Source organism: Vollenhovia emeryi, unplaced genomic scaffold, assembly GCF_000949405.1.
Source record: "Vollenhovia emeryi isolate VEMERY1.0 unplaced genomic scaffold, V.emery_V1.0 DF939175.1, whole genome shotgun sequence".
Classification (NCBI taxonomy): domain Eukaryota; kingdom Metazoa; phylum Arthropoda; class Insecta; order Hymenoptera; family Formicidae; genus Vollenhovia; species Vollenhovia emeryi.
This window is the reverse complement of record NW_011967191.1, coordinates 750,597-766,336: the sequence shown is the minus strand read 5'-3', so window position 1 is coordinate 766,336 and position 15,740 is coordinate 750,597. Positions and strand designations below refer to the sequence as shown.

At 37.6% G+C, this 15,740-nt stretch overlaps 1 protein-coding gene across 3 annotated transcripts in view; it reads right to left on the bottom strand.

Annotated features, from left to right (window-relative positions):
• LOC105563449 (FERM domain-containing protein 5) overlaps window positions 1-15,740 on the bottom strand; it is a 41,822-nt gene that overhangs the window by 24,069 nt on the left and 2,013 nt on the right. For all 3 annotated transcript variants that reach the window (XM_012015055.1, XM_012015056.1, XM_012015057.1), the window contains exon 2: window positions 2,444-2,548. In XM_012015055.1, coding sequence (XP_011870445.1) covers window positions 2,444-2,548 — 105 coding nt within the window. The remainder of the gene's footprint in view (window positions 1-2,443; window positions 2,549-15,740) is intronic.

The following is a 15,740-nucleotide window of genomic DNA, read 5'->3' as shown; positions in this document are numbered from 1 at the left end:
CTTGGGGATATGTTCATTATACGTAGCCCGAGGGGGGAACCGCTGAGGGCATTGTGGTGTACAGAGTTGCGGTATTACTGGGCATTACTAGGCATTTTTGGGCATTAGTTTGGGCATTAGGCCTTGCTGGGGCATTATAAAGATAAAATAAGATAAAGTAATGCCCACTGGGCATTAGTGGGCATTGGTGTACAAGATTTTGGTCAACGGTTTTTCTCTCGACGTAGCCCTTGCCGAGTGTCATAAACAATTCTCCGCGCGCCTAGCAACGCCGATCGCGGGACGGCCGCATCTCACCGCGAGCTTGAATTGGGCGGTAGGCCGGGTTAAGACAGCAATTATTAATAATTAGTAACTCGTTAACTATTGCGAAAATGGCAAAATGGTACAGGACTTTTCGATATAGTCTAGTCCGCTCTATCCGTAAATACGAGGTGAGGCGGGTATTACATAACACCCTGTATAACACGTCGGATCAAGGATCAATTGCACCAAGCAATTTCAGCCTGCTCCAAGCTGCTCAGTGGATCCGTTCGAGGGGATAAAGCGGACCGAATAGCTCTCTAGTCACCGTATATCCCTTTAAGTCCCTCGTTTACAATGTGCCGCCTTTAAAAACCGAATAGATAGATCTCGACAGGCGCCGCTCACGGTAGTAACAATCGATATAATGTACGATACAATTTATCATATTCGAGAGATTTGTAGATAAGACGGGGTCTCTTTCGGAGTTCATTGTCGTTTATCGGGTATAACTGCAAATTCTACAAATTGTCGCACTGCGCAAAATGCGGCGCACGATCATTTACAATTTTCATAAAAAATTTTCGTCCGTCCAGCGTGAATTCAATTGCGAGCCGAGAGAATAGCGGGTGCTGTGCCCGAGGATAGGGTGCGGCGCGTTAATTTTTAAAGAAGACGGCGATGGAACGTTTGCGGATGTCCGGACGGACAATATTGATTTCACCGGGCCTTAACGGGAAGACCAGAACTCGGCAGGATGCTGTTTTATGTCGAGATCGCTAGGCTATGTGTCTTCCGTTAAAGAACGAGGAATAAAAAGAATTCTGCTAAAATCATGAAAATGGTTTTGCGCGGGTCTTCCCGGGTTTCTTTCGCGTATTTTAACGACTACGTCGATAATTTCTTAAGGAAGAAAATGGAAAAAATATCCTTGCTAATTCAAATGTGACGGAAAGAATGAAAAATTACTGTTGCTCTATGTATAAAAGATATTTTAATGCCGCGGACTGACGTTAGAATGAATACGATTTTCACTCCGAATTAAATCTTCTGTAACTGAAATTAAGATCGACGGCTTTTTCTGGCGCACTCGCTTCACCCATACGGATTTAAGTGAAAGTGCACGTTCGTTCAGACCAGTTCTTTAGGAATGCCCGTAAAAAAAGTAAGAAGCAAACGCGAGAAGGTTCTCTTCTTCTGAAGCGTTGCTTAACTGAATTACAATTTCACGAAATGTATTTATTACAAATAACGATCGACTTTTGTCAAAAATAATGACCGTAAAGTGTGTGTACAATGTGTATAACTGTTACACAAAATATTATATCTATTATTCTCTCGTTTCCTCAATTTCGTTCGTTATTAATATCAATGTGAAAATGAATATGGTCGGTACGTGTAATCGCAGAAAAAAAAGTCATATGTACGTGTATTTAAATACATTCACATCGCGTTCGCAGGTCTTCGTGACGATCGAACGTTTATGAGGTAAATTAGATTTGTACCCTCTGGCCCTGGAATCGCGGCGATCGATGCGTTGAAACAACGCACTGTTGTACCGGAACGACATAAATATTATTTCGAGATCGATAATAAATCCCTTTGCACCCTTTTGTCTTGTTGAAGTGAAATTTGTAGCAGCAAAGCACTAGGGCACGGGCAGTTGCGTCGTTTCTGCGATAAATTTCATTAACGTATCTTTCTCGAAATAAAAGTTCGATCGCGTAAGTTTTAATTTGGAATATTACGAATGGATGAGAGCGGAATAAATGATGAGCCGTTAACGCGCGTTCGTGAGTCAAGTACAACGGTGTACTACGATGAATACGTTGGTATTTCAAGGCACGCCTATTTTTAAGTCCTCCGGAATTACACCGATGACCTAAGAATAACGATTACGATGGAGTGTGCGGCGCACGCCATGCCGTTCCAGGTGTTAGTAGAGCGAATTTAATTGCGTGACAGAGATCGTTCCGTCTTCCGCAAACATGTCAACCATCATTCTTTGGAGAGTAACAAATTTAACAAAAAAAACCCAAGCGGTAATTATGCGAACACTTTACGTCGCGAACTTGACTTTGACTCGCTCGCGAAGACGTCCTGAAGAGATGAGATGTGCAAGAAGCTAAAAGTACGATGTCTTGGGAGCGGCGTTTCCCTACGAATTTATCGTTCTATAAACGTACATCTTTTCACTTACCCTTTCCCTTTCTTTATCGACGTAGCGAAGCCCGAAATAGTCCATCTCCAAAATATTGAGCTGCTTGCACACATATTCGAGGATGTATCGTCCTTTGTCTTGTGGCTGTAACAGAAAAAGAATCGTCGTTAGACGCAATCAGGTCGTGAACGCTTGCAATACCTTGTTTCCTCTGCTTTATTTTACGTACGGAAAAGAAAAACGCTGGGGGGAGCAACAAGAAGAATGGCGTATTGCTAGTGGACGTGGTCTTACATTTAAGGAAACTTATAATGCTTTAACAGTCTTTCCTCTCTCTTTCTTTTTCTTTTTATATAAATAACGATTTCCAATATCAATATTGACGGCAAAATTATGTAACCGAGAGATATCATATAATTTTAACACATCGCGTGGAAACGCAGAAGGTGTGACTAAAGTTTTCCACGGGCAACTTCCGTATTTCTGAAACGGAAATTTTTATAAGGAAAAAAGGAAGCACAGAACGGGTTCTAGTCTATCTCTAATCGGTATGCAAATACGAATCAACGCCGCTTCTTTCTCTCGCGATTTCTGAACGGGGAAAACGACGTATAGCGCGTGAAACACCGGAAGTCCGATAAAAGACGGTTGAGGAAATCTCTCGTTTTCATATCCGAGTATCTGACACGCTATACGCGTTTACATATCCGAGCATATATGATTCTTACGTGGCAAAATTATACATTCAAAATGCGTATACGCGAAGCATGCTAATTACAACTCCGTTCTTATCACAATCTGTGACAAACAAATAGTGTCTTTTCTGTACTTTGATAAATAAAACACAGCTGCGATAATGCTGTGAAAGTGTAAGCTATAAATCAGGGATCTCGACGCCTTTGCGACATACTACTTTCCCATCTTACGGAAACGGAACACGTGCTTTCTAACGCGGCTTTCGCAGCCGGGAATGTTGCATCAACACACGATTGTTTTCCGGGATCAACCTTCAATTTTAAATGTTATTTTTATTTTTGGCATTTCGTTCTTTTTCAAGCGACGATCCCTTAAAAAAATATTTTATATTTTATAATACTGAAATCCGATGTGGATGCAAGCCCAAAAAACCGATAAAAAACGTGCGAGTTCTTATCACGGCGCCAAGGATCGCTCGTACCAATATGCCCCGGCATTGGAAAATACATATAATAATATGTACTATAAAATAATAATAATAATAAAGTATTATATCAAGCTCGTATTATATTAAAAATACAAAGTTAGCAATAAATGGGCCAATAGGGTGACGAGCAACATTCAATTTAATAAAATAATAATTAACATTTTGAATATATAAAAGTCAAATTGTCAGGGATTATGAAATTTTAGACAGAGATAATTAATACAATTTTTTTAAGTAAGCACGCAGTCTAATACAACTAACAGTAACATCATTTTACTTTAGCACATGACAAAAATTGTATTGACTTCATCCTTTGTTTTATTCTTATATACACATTATTTACTTGAAAAACATTCTTTTAGTTTTAATTCGCGCTGAAGAGGACTAAGTACAGTCGAAACGTTCGCGTATTCTATTCAATTTACATAAGACTCTGTACTCAAGTGTTTCATATTATTTATTAGTCTCTGTACCTGTTACTGTTAGTTGTATTAGACTGCGTGCTTACTTCAAAAAATTGTATTAATTATCTCTGTCTAAAATTTCATAATCCCTGACAATTTGACTTTTATATATTCAAAATGTTAATTATTATTTTATTAAATTGAATGTTGCTCGTCACCCTATTGGCCCATTTATTGCTAACTTTGTATTAATAATAATAATATATTGAAGCATTATTATTTTACGACGGTATATCATGCTCATAACAACACTGAGGAAAATTTCCATCGGATAAACCAATTAAATAAACTTCCCACTGGTTAATTTTTCCGATTACGTTTTCCGATTAAATTATGGATACATCCGATGAAATGCAGTCACCGATGAAATTTGATTGAAAAGCCGACATATTTTTTATCGGATATATTCCATTCTATCGGATAGCTTGTTATTATGTAATTGGATTATTCGATTATATTTAATCGCACATATTTCTGAATAAATATATTGCGAGATAAAGATAACCGAGATGGCTTCCGACACGTGTCGTGTACGCTGCAGGTTATGTAAAAAAAAACCTACTCGCAAAACTTGTCAGTCGTGATCTCTCTGCAACATAAACTCGGATAGGATGAACGAAATCGCTGCAATTATTAACAATAAGCGTAACAGCTCCGTAATCATGAGCTAAATATCAACCGATGCAAGGTCACGAACAAAAAAACCAATGGAAAAACGGAAAAAGAATAATATTTGCTCGTCTTTACGTAAGCTATATACAAGATTTTACGTAACAGCATTACTTGCATATTTTGCATTTTAAAAGAACCGTAGTTTCGAAAGAGAAATCACTTTTATCGCGGACTTAGTGAGCGTAAAAGAGTTACATATACGATTAGCGTAAAAATAATTGAGACTATTTTTAATAGCTCTTGAAACGCGTTTCTGTAATTCGACAAAAGAAATTTATCTTCTAGTTGTACTCAGAATATAAATTCTCTCGCTTAGCGACGCATTCGGAGACCTTGAACACGTGTCTTGACTATTTTGACACTGCTCGAGCGCAAAGTCATTATTAGTCGTTGATGAGCAGTTGTTAACGTTAGATAAAAACACACAAATCTTACACCCATCACGATAGGAAAATAGGCGGTTGAACCAACGCAGGTTGTTAACGTTAATGTTTACAACTGGTTACCAAATTAATTCGAATAATAAACGTAATCGGTCTGTCATGTCATTAGACTTTCTTCAGTACACTGAGAAAAATGTCCGATTACGTTTTCCAATTAAATTATAGATATATCCGTTTATTATTATGTAATTGGATTATCCGATTATATAATTGAATTGAAAATTTTTCTCAGTGTACGAAATAACAAATGTATAACATACCAAAAAATATTCGTGTAAAACGCAATTAGTATAACCTTGCAGGCCAAGTAGTAGGAAGTTATAAGAGTCAAACGGTTAAAATGAGAAATCAGTCGGTCCAAATTGCAAACGCAAGCGGTAAGTAAAACGGTCTTGTCGTGTCCCCGTTTGAAACGGAGAAAAATGAAAATTTTTACAATCAGTTTTACAGTCTTATTTTTTTACATTCGTCCGCTTCATCCATTGGTATTCAAAGTGACTACTTTGCGCCGCAGAGCATATGCAGTACAATTGAACGCGAAACGCGGTATCTCGCACCGTACATTTTTGCAAATGCAAATTTCCCCTCCACTATTGAATGAACCATTCGGCGCGGCGCCGAAATGTCACGTCCCGAAATAACTCTCGTATCGAGAATCAAATTGAATATTTCAGCGTAACATTCACGATGGCTCGGGCTACTATGGTCTCGCTACGAGTCGTAAGATGGTTCGAAATACGAGCCGAGGGGGCTGCACGCAAGTTTTTCACGAAGACGCCGCGGTCGTCTACGTGGCAGTCATCCCGGCACGTTTTTAGTGGTCCTCACGTGTGTCAAGGGCCACGCGACGAATCGTGCACGGGTATCTCTCTTTGTCCTACACGGAAGCGTCTGACGTTTCGCCAACTACCGAGAATGTACATACAAGGGGCTCGATGTGTTGGCATTATTGTATATTAATAGGAGCGAGCTCCGGCGGCCCCTCGCGAGTTATTAACTCGCCCAAGATTGACGGCAACGCGTACAACACCCTACCTGTGCATCATGCATTGTAACCTTACAACAAAGATGTAAGTGCTTGTATATGCGCGACTTGAATCCGGAATGATGGTACAAAACGAGGCGTGATCGGTTTTACAATAAGGAGATTACCGGAAAATGCTACGAGCGACAAATTTCGAGCGTAAAACACATTGCGATGAGATATCGTTAAATGTAAAGAATGCGAGGGGTAAACCGCTGAGGGCATAGTGGTGTAGAGATTTGCGGCATTACTGGGCATTTTTTGGGCATTAGGCTCCCTTGCAGGAGCATCATAAAATAAGATAAAACAAGATGAATAAGATAATAAGATAAAGTAATGCCCACTGGGCATTACAAGGTCCTATTTTTGAGCATTAGGCCCCCTTGCTGGGGGGGCATTATAAAGATAAAATAAGATAAAGTAATACCCACTGGGCATTAGTAGGCATTGGTGTACATGATTTTGGTCGGCGGTTTATCCCTCGGAACAATGTTTCTGTATAACAATAAGAGTTAATTAGTTACGTTAAAATATCATCTGATATTTACTACTTTCTTTCTATCGCTACTTTAAAGTTACGAAACCGTAATCTTTCATTAAAAGTTTGATATCTTTGAACTTTTATATGCAAATCATTTTCCTTTATTCGCTCGCTACTTAAAGAGTTGGATAACGAAGAGGCTAAATATATCATTGCGTATACAAACGCGATTTCACAAAATGGAAAACGCAGATTTGAGTGTCATATCTTTCGCGTAGATTTATATCGAAGGAAAATAGGAGTAGAACGACGCAGATGCCTGCGTCAAAAGTTGAACTTGACATTATCCAAAGTAATACAGACAGAGGTGCGAGGTCGCATTAGCATTCTTCTAAGCAGAGCCCACATCTTATGGCTGCTTTAAACTAAATCCCCAGCATAAGTAGAATCGGTCTCTGCCACGTGCAGTAGTTCAAGATCGAATGAGTCAGCCATCAGGTTTTAACGCGGCAGGCCTCGCGAGCTCTCAAGTGACTTCTAACTTTCAGTTTTATCAATTCACTCTGCAGTTACGTTGGTAACCATATTAAAGAGATAGGTAAGAATAGAGCCTTTCAATTCAAATTAAATATTAAATTTCAATTGTGAGATTAAGGCAGCAATTCAGTCTCTCGAAGTAAATGCCAGTAAAGAGTTCTTGACATGAAATACGATGGCACGGTACTTCGCATTGCGATGAGAAAAGATCTTCCGCGCGCGCGCGATCTCGTTATCTGGATATTAACTGATTTACGGCAAAGCAATACGAGTAGTGAAATGGTACATTAAAGCTATGAATAATAAACGAGCGTGAAACATAATTATGCGATACAGAATGCCAGTGGACGCGCGCATACAAATGAAGCGTGTACAAATTTCATTTAGTCAAAAGATTTGCATACATTGGCCAAAAACACATAAGGTATATATAAGCAGCATCGAGGTCCGAAACAAAAAATGTCAAAGAGTGTCCAAGTAGTCTTGCTGTTTCCAGGTTATTTATATTATAATCTAAACATGCATATCGGTGATGTTAATGTATTGTGAAAACGTGCGAAGCTGCAGATTTGTTGATATTGCGTCGTTGGAGACCGTTGCGTTCGAACAAAAAAAATTCGTGTGAAGCTCTTATCGATTCTCGTAAAAATCCACCGACACGCGTTCGACTCGTCTAGAAGATAGAGGGGAAGAGCGAGAAATGGAAGAGTCACAAGTCCGCATTGATATACGTTTTCTTGAGCAAACTTGAAACGTACGAAGTCAAATTCAAGTTTTCATACGCAATTTCTGCTGCACCTTAAGCTCGCGTGTAAGAGCGACAGACATACTTTAAATTCTTTGTTAAAGCTAATCCGAGCTACGTAACTTTTCCAACTCACCTTTGCAATGCCTATCGCATAGCTATGACAAAAGGTGAATAGTAAATGATACGAGCATACATATAAATAGATACACGTAACAGAGTTTTACTATCTGTGCTGCATAATTAAATTTACGAGGTATTTACGAGATATTCCAATGGTACATGTAACATACACGTGACTTCTATTCGCAGTTGCACTTAAAAAGGACCCAAACCAAGGGCTGAAACGTCGTGTTATATTATTGTCGATTTAACATTAACTCCACTAAATTGCCAGTTGTGGTATGTCGATGAATATACATTAGTTACGTCATTATTATGAAAATGTCGTCAATCCGCACGCGCGCGTTTAGAAGTAGGTATTTCTTCGACTACTCGTCACAAATCATGTCATGTATCCGTTAAGTTTATTATATTTTTCTTTTAATGTAACGATTTCTCGTTTTGTTTGCGTGCCGTTCAATATGCAAGGATCCACTCATTATTTCTATAAGAGAAACAGTAAACCTGTAAAGGCCTTTAGAAAGTTACGAGTTTCAAAGTACAAAGTCGATCAACAACCGTGCGACATCATTGCCGGGGAATTTACATTTATCGGTAATAATTCAAGCGCCTCCGCCACGTTGACAGAGAGTAGTAAGAACTATAAGAGAACGACTATCATTGATTCGCAGCCTAGTGACCCTGTACCTCCAGACGTGGTGGCTCTCATGTATGTACATTGTTGTTTGCGAAGGGGGATCTGTTGAACTTCGTACTTGTGAGTGTAACCCCAACCACGAGATCGACTTTGCGGGGCCATTCTAGAATAATTTTAACTGTCCAAATAAGACCGACGAATCGCGCAGATAAATAGGATTGCCCTGCCATGCATGAGAAAAATGTTTATTCTGTGTTAATCATACGCGCGGAAAAGAAATGTAGCTGCCGTAGCTAAAAACTGCATGTGCACAATTGGAAAATTTGTGTTAAAACAGATATCACCTGCCCCAAACGGTCTACACAACATTTTTGTGTTAATTTAACATAATATGGATATGTTAAATGATCACACTAATACTCTGTTAATATTTTAACACAAAATAACTGCAAATCTCAAAATAGTTTGAAATAAATTTTCTGTAAAATTAACATATTTTCCATGACAAAATGAATTTAAACAGTGTAATTTTGACATTATTACAGATGTAATAAGTGAAATGACGGTTCGAAATCACTCTCACTTATGTTATATAGAATAAAATCAACATTTTATTCTTTAAATTTTAACAGATAAATCTTGTTACTAAATATACAGAACATATGTATTGTGTAAGATTAAAAAAATAAGTACACATTGTGTTGTTTTAACATTTCTTTTCAAGTATTTTAATAATTTTACATTTGAGGTCAATTAACATGAGAGCAATATGTTAAATTAACACATGAATGTGTTAAACATTTAACACAAAAATTTTAACCGGCATTTTCTTTAACAAGAAAACACAAATTTTCCAACTGTGCGGTAACTAAATTTCAGTTGTAAAATATGGACAGCTAATATTTATTTGTGACAGCTAACATTTTGCTACCGTGCCTATTGTATTAGGCGCGACAGCAAACCGTTTGCGGTGGTGTAGAAATTTATAGTTATGGCAGCAAAATATTTTTTTAGTGTGTATACTGAAAAAAATTTGCTAAAGCAAGGATATGTGAGGTTACGCCATTGACAGGTGCAAAATTGATAGAGCAAATTAACCCGAATGGAATACTAGTCTGCTGCTGTTAATAAAGTATTTCTTCAGGTGAGTACAATCGATTCCCAGCATTTTTCATTTGTCGCTAATGGTAGTAATCTCGCACAGTCCCAAGATGAAACTTTACGCGGAAGTTGATACAATACTTACTTAAATTGTTTACATACGCGACAATATAATGGATCACGCAAAATTGGATATAAAAGATAAATTGCAGAAAATCACCCACACACTATTTACGTATTCTTCGGTGAAAATGTTTCGAATGAACCTCAAAATGAATGTTACATGACTTTTTACCGACAATGTTTAAAGCCCACACAATATCTATGAAATCTTTTATTGAAAATTCGAAGCTAATTAACAATATTTAATATTTAGCATATGGGGGTGGATCTTGCTTCGCGCGGAAAATTGGAGACCTATGTGAAAGCGTACGATAATAAACCTCATTTCGCACCGAAAGCACCGAGAAGCGTGGGATCGACCTTGCTTCGTGTGGAAAGTTGGAAGAAACCCCATGTGAAACTATTTTATGTTATGAAATGACTTTCTCATAAGAGTCGCCCAAAATCCCTTCTCATTTCAACATGATATAAAGTTTTATACAAAGTTTTATCAAAATCAAAGGTGACCCGTTTTCGGAACTCTCCTCTTTATGCCATTCTCGTTTCTTTGCATGTTTTTGTGTTCCGTGCCTTATGAGTCACCCAAGAGCCACAATAAATTTTTCCTTTAGAGCATTTCAAATTGCCAATCTAAAGAAAAAAGGTGATTTTCTACTATTATTAATAGATAATTTTTATTTGCAAAATTACATACGTTAGCAATGTAAATGTGCGCCATAGAATGATAAGAAAATATTCAATCGCTGTATATGACTTTATTGAAACATTTCATGCCTTCGTCTTTCTCATCGGTGAAAATCTATCTTTATGTTCATTTTCAAGTTATTACAACATTTTCACCGAGGGGTAAACCATTGTGGTGTACAGATTTCGCGCATTACTAGGCGTTACTAGGCACTTTTTTGCGGATTAGTGGGTGTTACTTGGCCTTGCTGGGGCATTAGAAAAAAATCTTAAAAGGCAAAACAAGATAAAACGAGATAAAATAAGATAATAAGATAAAGTGATGCCTACTGGGCATTAGTAGACATCGGTGTACATGATTTTGGTCAGCGGTTTATCCCTCGATTTTCGAAGAATACGTAAGTAGGGCATGGATGGTTTTCGAAAGTTCATTCCATATACCTAAACAAATCAAAATACGTGGATGACACGAGCTTCCCAAAAATTGTCCCGTTAATCCGCGTACTTTCATCTCGCGATTGCTCCGACAATTCTCCAACTTATTTACGACGCGTGCCGACATTTACTTTGGCACGGACCATATTGTTGCCGTTTGAAAAAGGTTAAGGATTATTATCGGCTTTATTTTGAGGGCGAGATTGAACGCGACAAGGCGAGCGTGCATAATGTCAACCAAGCTTTTTAAGACACTTTTAGGCGTGAAATGACGTCGTCCACCGTAATTTACTGCTATCAGCGAGCACCGTGCCAAATGGACCGCGCTAATACAGCGCGGAACAAATAATGACCTAGAATTCACTCGCAAATCGGATTATACAACTTCCATCGAATGCGGCGCAAAGAAATCACAATGAAGGGTAAATTTTAACTCTCCGCAAAATTGCAAGTGCCACTTTTCATTTAAACTTACTCCATATCGAATAATGTAGCGACTTTAGCCCGCGGCGCATCTCGTCGCACTTACCAGATGCAAATAAAAGATAAATATGCAAAATTAAAAGCGAACAAAAAGAAATATATTCCGCGGCAGATACTTAATCAAAACATTTTCAGTTTTATTTTTGGCGAGCTGCAACTATCGCGTACCGTTATAATGGGAATATGGAGATGCCCTGAATTTATTGCATCATGCAGATATTTCCATTTTTATAATCAACTGTTATATAAGATATATAGAAGCCCCGCATTCTTTTGAGAGATTGATTTTCGTAAAAAATAAAACCGATTGAAAAACGTTCTCTTTACGATTATATCGTCAACGGATTCCTCGACGGATTCTTTTCGCACGAGACATTCAAATTACTCCTCGTTCTTGCCTTGATTCTTCGCCGTTGGGAAACAGGAAAATCAATGAGAATATATATAGAGGAAAGTTCCCTATTATGTGATACGCCCCGAATATGAGATAGCAGGATTGGTTTTATCATAAAATTGATTGCCCTTGGAATGAAATTTGTTTAATGGTAAATTCGTTGTTGCAATCGTTGCGAAACAAGATTTGTAATTGAATTGAAAACCTGCTGTCTCGTATTAGAAGCCTATCTCATGATAAGGGACTTTTCTCCACTGTTAAAAAATGTGCTGGTATCAGCCTCGTGTCTAAAACACATTGGCTGTATCGATAGTCAACAAAAAGCCTTGATTTCATTGGCTATTAATGTGCGAAATAGCTAACCCTCTGCCTCTCTCTCTCGTCATCCGTCCAGAGCTTAAATCCGGACCGATGGCTTCCCACCCTATATCGTTTCGCCTCGATTTGGACGCTTGCCAATTATCCCATCGTAATGTCCACGATGTGACGTACCGTTGAAACACGCATCCCCCGTTTTCCGCGCCCGCAAAGAGAGCGCACCAACGAGCGCCTAATGAAGAGAAACGATCCGATCGACAGCGTCGACCGATGCATATGACTCTATTTCCGGGTATTCTGGGATGATTCGCGATAATCCCCGCGAGTCCCGGAAGAGAATATTCACGTGAACCGGGGGAGGGTAGGAGATCTGTACCTGGTTTTCGAGGCTCGCCTTTAGGGATTTCAATGAAATTCGATATGCGCTAATTATGCAGTTTACGACGAAAGTGGGTACGAGACAATAAATGTTGCAACGCGCAAATAACGCGCGAAATGTTGGGAATGATATTAATCTATCGGAATATTCCTTAAGTAGGTACTTGCGTAACCGCGGAGACTTAAAGAGTGATTGCTCGTGAAACATGTAACCAGTGAATCGATACGAAATTACTGGGTGAGATTATAGATTTCAGAAAGCAACGCGAAACGCTTTACAATTTTAATGTAATATCTGTTAAATATCGAGTTAATATTAATTAATTGCTTCACTTAACCTTCTCGTTACCACTCAAGTATACAAGACCGAGGGGTAAACCGCTGACCAAAATCATGTAGACATTAATGCCCACTAATGCCCAGTGCAGGGTCGGCTGGAAAAATCCAGGGGGTGGAGAAAACCATGGTAAATTCCAGTTTTTACCGCCCCGGACTTTATCCAATGGAATAAATTGGCAAAAATTATAAAAATAACTAATACTTAATTAAAATATATATCTATAAATATTAGTCATTTTTATAGTCTTTATGAAAAAAAGATGTTTGTTTCCAATACTAAATCATATGAATTACTATTTTTAAAAGAAATCAATATAATAAGTTTTTAATTAAAAAAAATGTTTTATTGAAATTAATAGATATTTTCAAAATTCCGAGAGCTTCGAAGATACTAAATTTTATATTAATTTTTAGTTTATGCGGGAAACAATACTTTTCTGCAGTGCTTTCTACAAGTCTTCTACTTATCTTATCGTTTTTAATAGGAGAGACCAGTTTTTGTCGGTTTTTTCCACATGGAATTTATCAAAAAAATGTGGAATTTTGCTAACCCTGGCCCAGTGGACAATACTTTCTCTTATTATTTTATTTTATCTTTTTTAATATTGTTTTAACTTTTTTTATCTTTTTAGATTCTTTCGAGGGGTAAACCGCTGAGGGCATTGCGGTGCACAGATTTGCGGCATTACACGGAGTGAATTTTCCTTTAAAATTTACCCTGAAAATCATGTAATCGTGGGACATGGCATTTTGAACAACTTTATGAGTTTTTTGAAATTTTACCATACATTTTACTAGTAATTACACTTAGTACACATTTTACTAGTAAAATGTATGGTAAAATTTCAAAGAACATAAAGTTCTTCAAAATGCCATGTTGTCCCACGATTACACAATTTTCAGGATAAATTTTAAGAGAAAATTCTCTCCGTGTTGGCATCACTGGGCATTTTTTGGGCATTAGACCTTGCATTATAAAGATAAAATAAGATAAAACAAGATAAATAAGCTAAAATGAGGTAATAAGCTAAAGTAATGCCCACTGGGCACTAGTAGTTGGTGTACACGATTTCGGCCAGCGGTTGATCCCTCGGATTCTTTAAAATGCCCCAGCAAGGCGAAATGACACCCACTAATGTCCAAAAAATGCCTAGTAATGCCCGAAATCCGTACACCACAATGCCCTCAGCGGTTTACCCTTCGCAAGTCACGCTTACAAAATTCAAAAAGACTCGATGGTCTAACACATATTCTGTTACTGAAAAAAACATTATACAACAAACATCGTTAAAACGTGTTCCAATATTTTAATACTTTCGCGCAAACTTCGTCGTTATGACTTGCATTATTTCACCCTTGTTTATCCGTTCTTTGGCTGTACGTATAAATGCATTCTGTATTTTTACGTTCCGATCTGGTGCACGCATTCGTTGGAATAAACACTTTTCCCATTATTGATTAAAACATTCGTTTCGAGATGCGCACATCCGAGCGAGTTTTTTTCCGCTCGACAAAAAGTGAAAAAATTTGAATAGAGAGACCTTTAACGGTCAAGCTGGGTCTTCGTGCCTAACTTTATTTTTCGTATACACCTTTTTCTCACCACAGCGCGAACCGCGCGTCATATAGAATTTTCAGTCTTGAAACGTAGCCTTGAGTTAGATTCGATGTAGCATACTCGAGGGTGAAACCGCTGGCGAAAATCTTGTATACCAATGGCCCTCTAATGCCCAGTGGGCATTACTTTATCTTCTTTTATATTATTTATCTTGTTTTATCTTATTTTATCTTCACAGTTGAAAAATGTGTGGTAAATTTAACAGATATATCACATGTTCCAAACGGTCCACACAACATTTTGGTGTTAATTTAACATAATATGGATATGTTAAATGATCACACTAATAATCTGTAAATATTTTAACACGAAATAAATGCAAATCTCAAAATAATTTGAAATGCATTTTGTGTAAAATTAACATATTTTTAATGACAAAATGAATTTTAAAAATGCAACTTTTACATTTTACAGATGTAATAAGTGAAATGACGGTTCGAACTCACATATCACTTATGTTGTATATAGAATAAAATCAGCATTTTATTCTGTAAATTTTAACAGATAAATCTTGTTACTGATAATATAAAACATATGTATTGTGTAAGTTTAAAAAATAAGTACACATTGTGTTGTTTTAACATTTCTTTTCAAGTATTTTAATAATTTTACATTTGAGGGGTCAATTAACACGAGAGCAGTATGTAAAATTAACACATGAGTGCGTGAAACATTTAACACAAAAATTTTAATCGGCATTTTCTTTAACGAGAAAACACAAATTTTCCAACTGCGTTATTATATCTTTATAATGCCCCAGCAAGGTCTAATGCCTAAACTAGTGCCCACAAAATGCCTAGTAATGCCCAGTAATGTCGCAAATCTGTACACCACAATGCCGTCAGCGGTTTACCCCTCGAGTATATGGCACTTATTGTTAGTCAAATTGACAATCAATTCAATAATGACGTTAATTACGCACTCCTCAGAAATAGTCTATAAATAATTTGATCTTGTGAAATCGAAAGGGTCCAACATTTTCTACGAAAGTTGGCACACGTCCCGACGAATCCGCCATTTTGAATTCCTAAAATTTGAATCTAGTGACACAATAAGAAATACATTGACTTCCATCGAAATTGATGAATTTCTGCCTATTTCGGGGTTGATACCTTGACGTCTCTCGCGCGTCGTGCGCGGAACGTCAGGCTAAG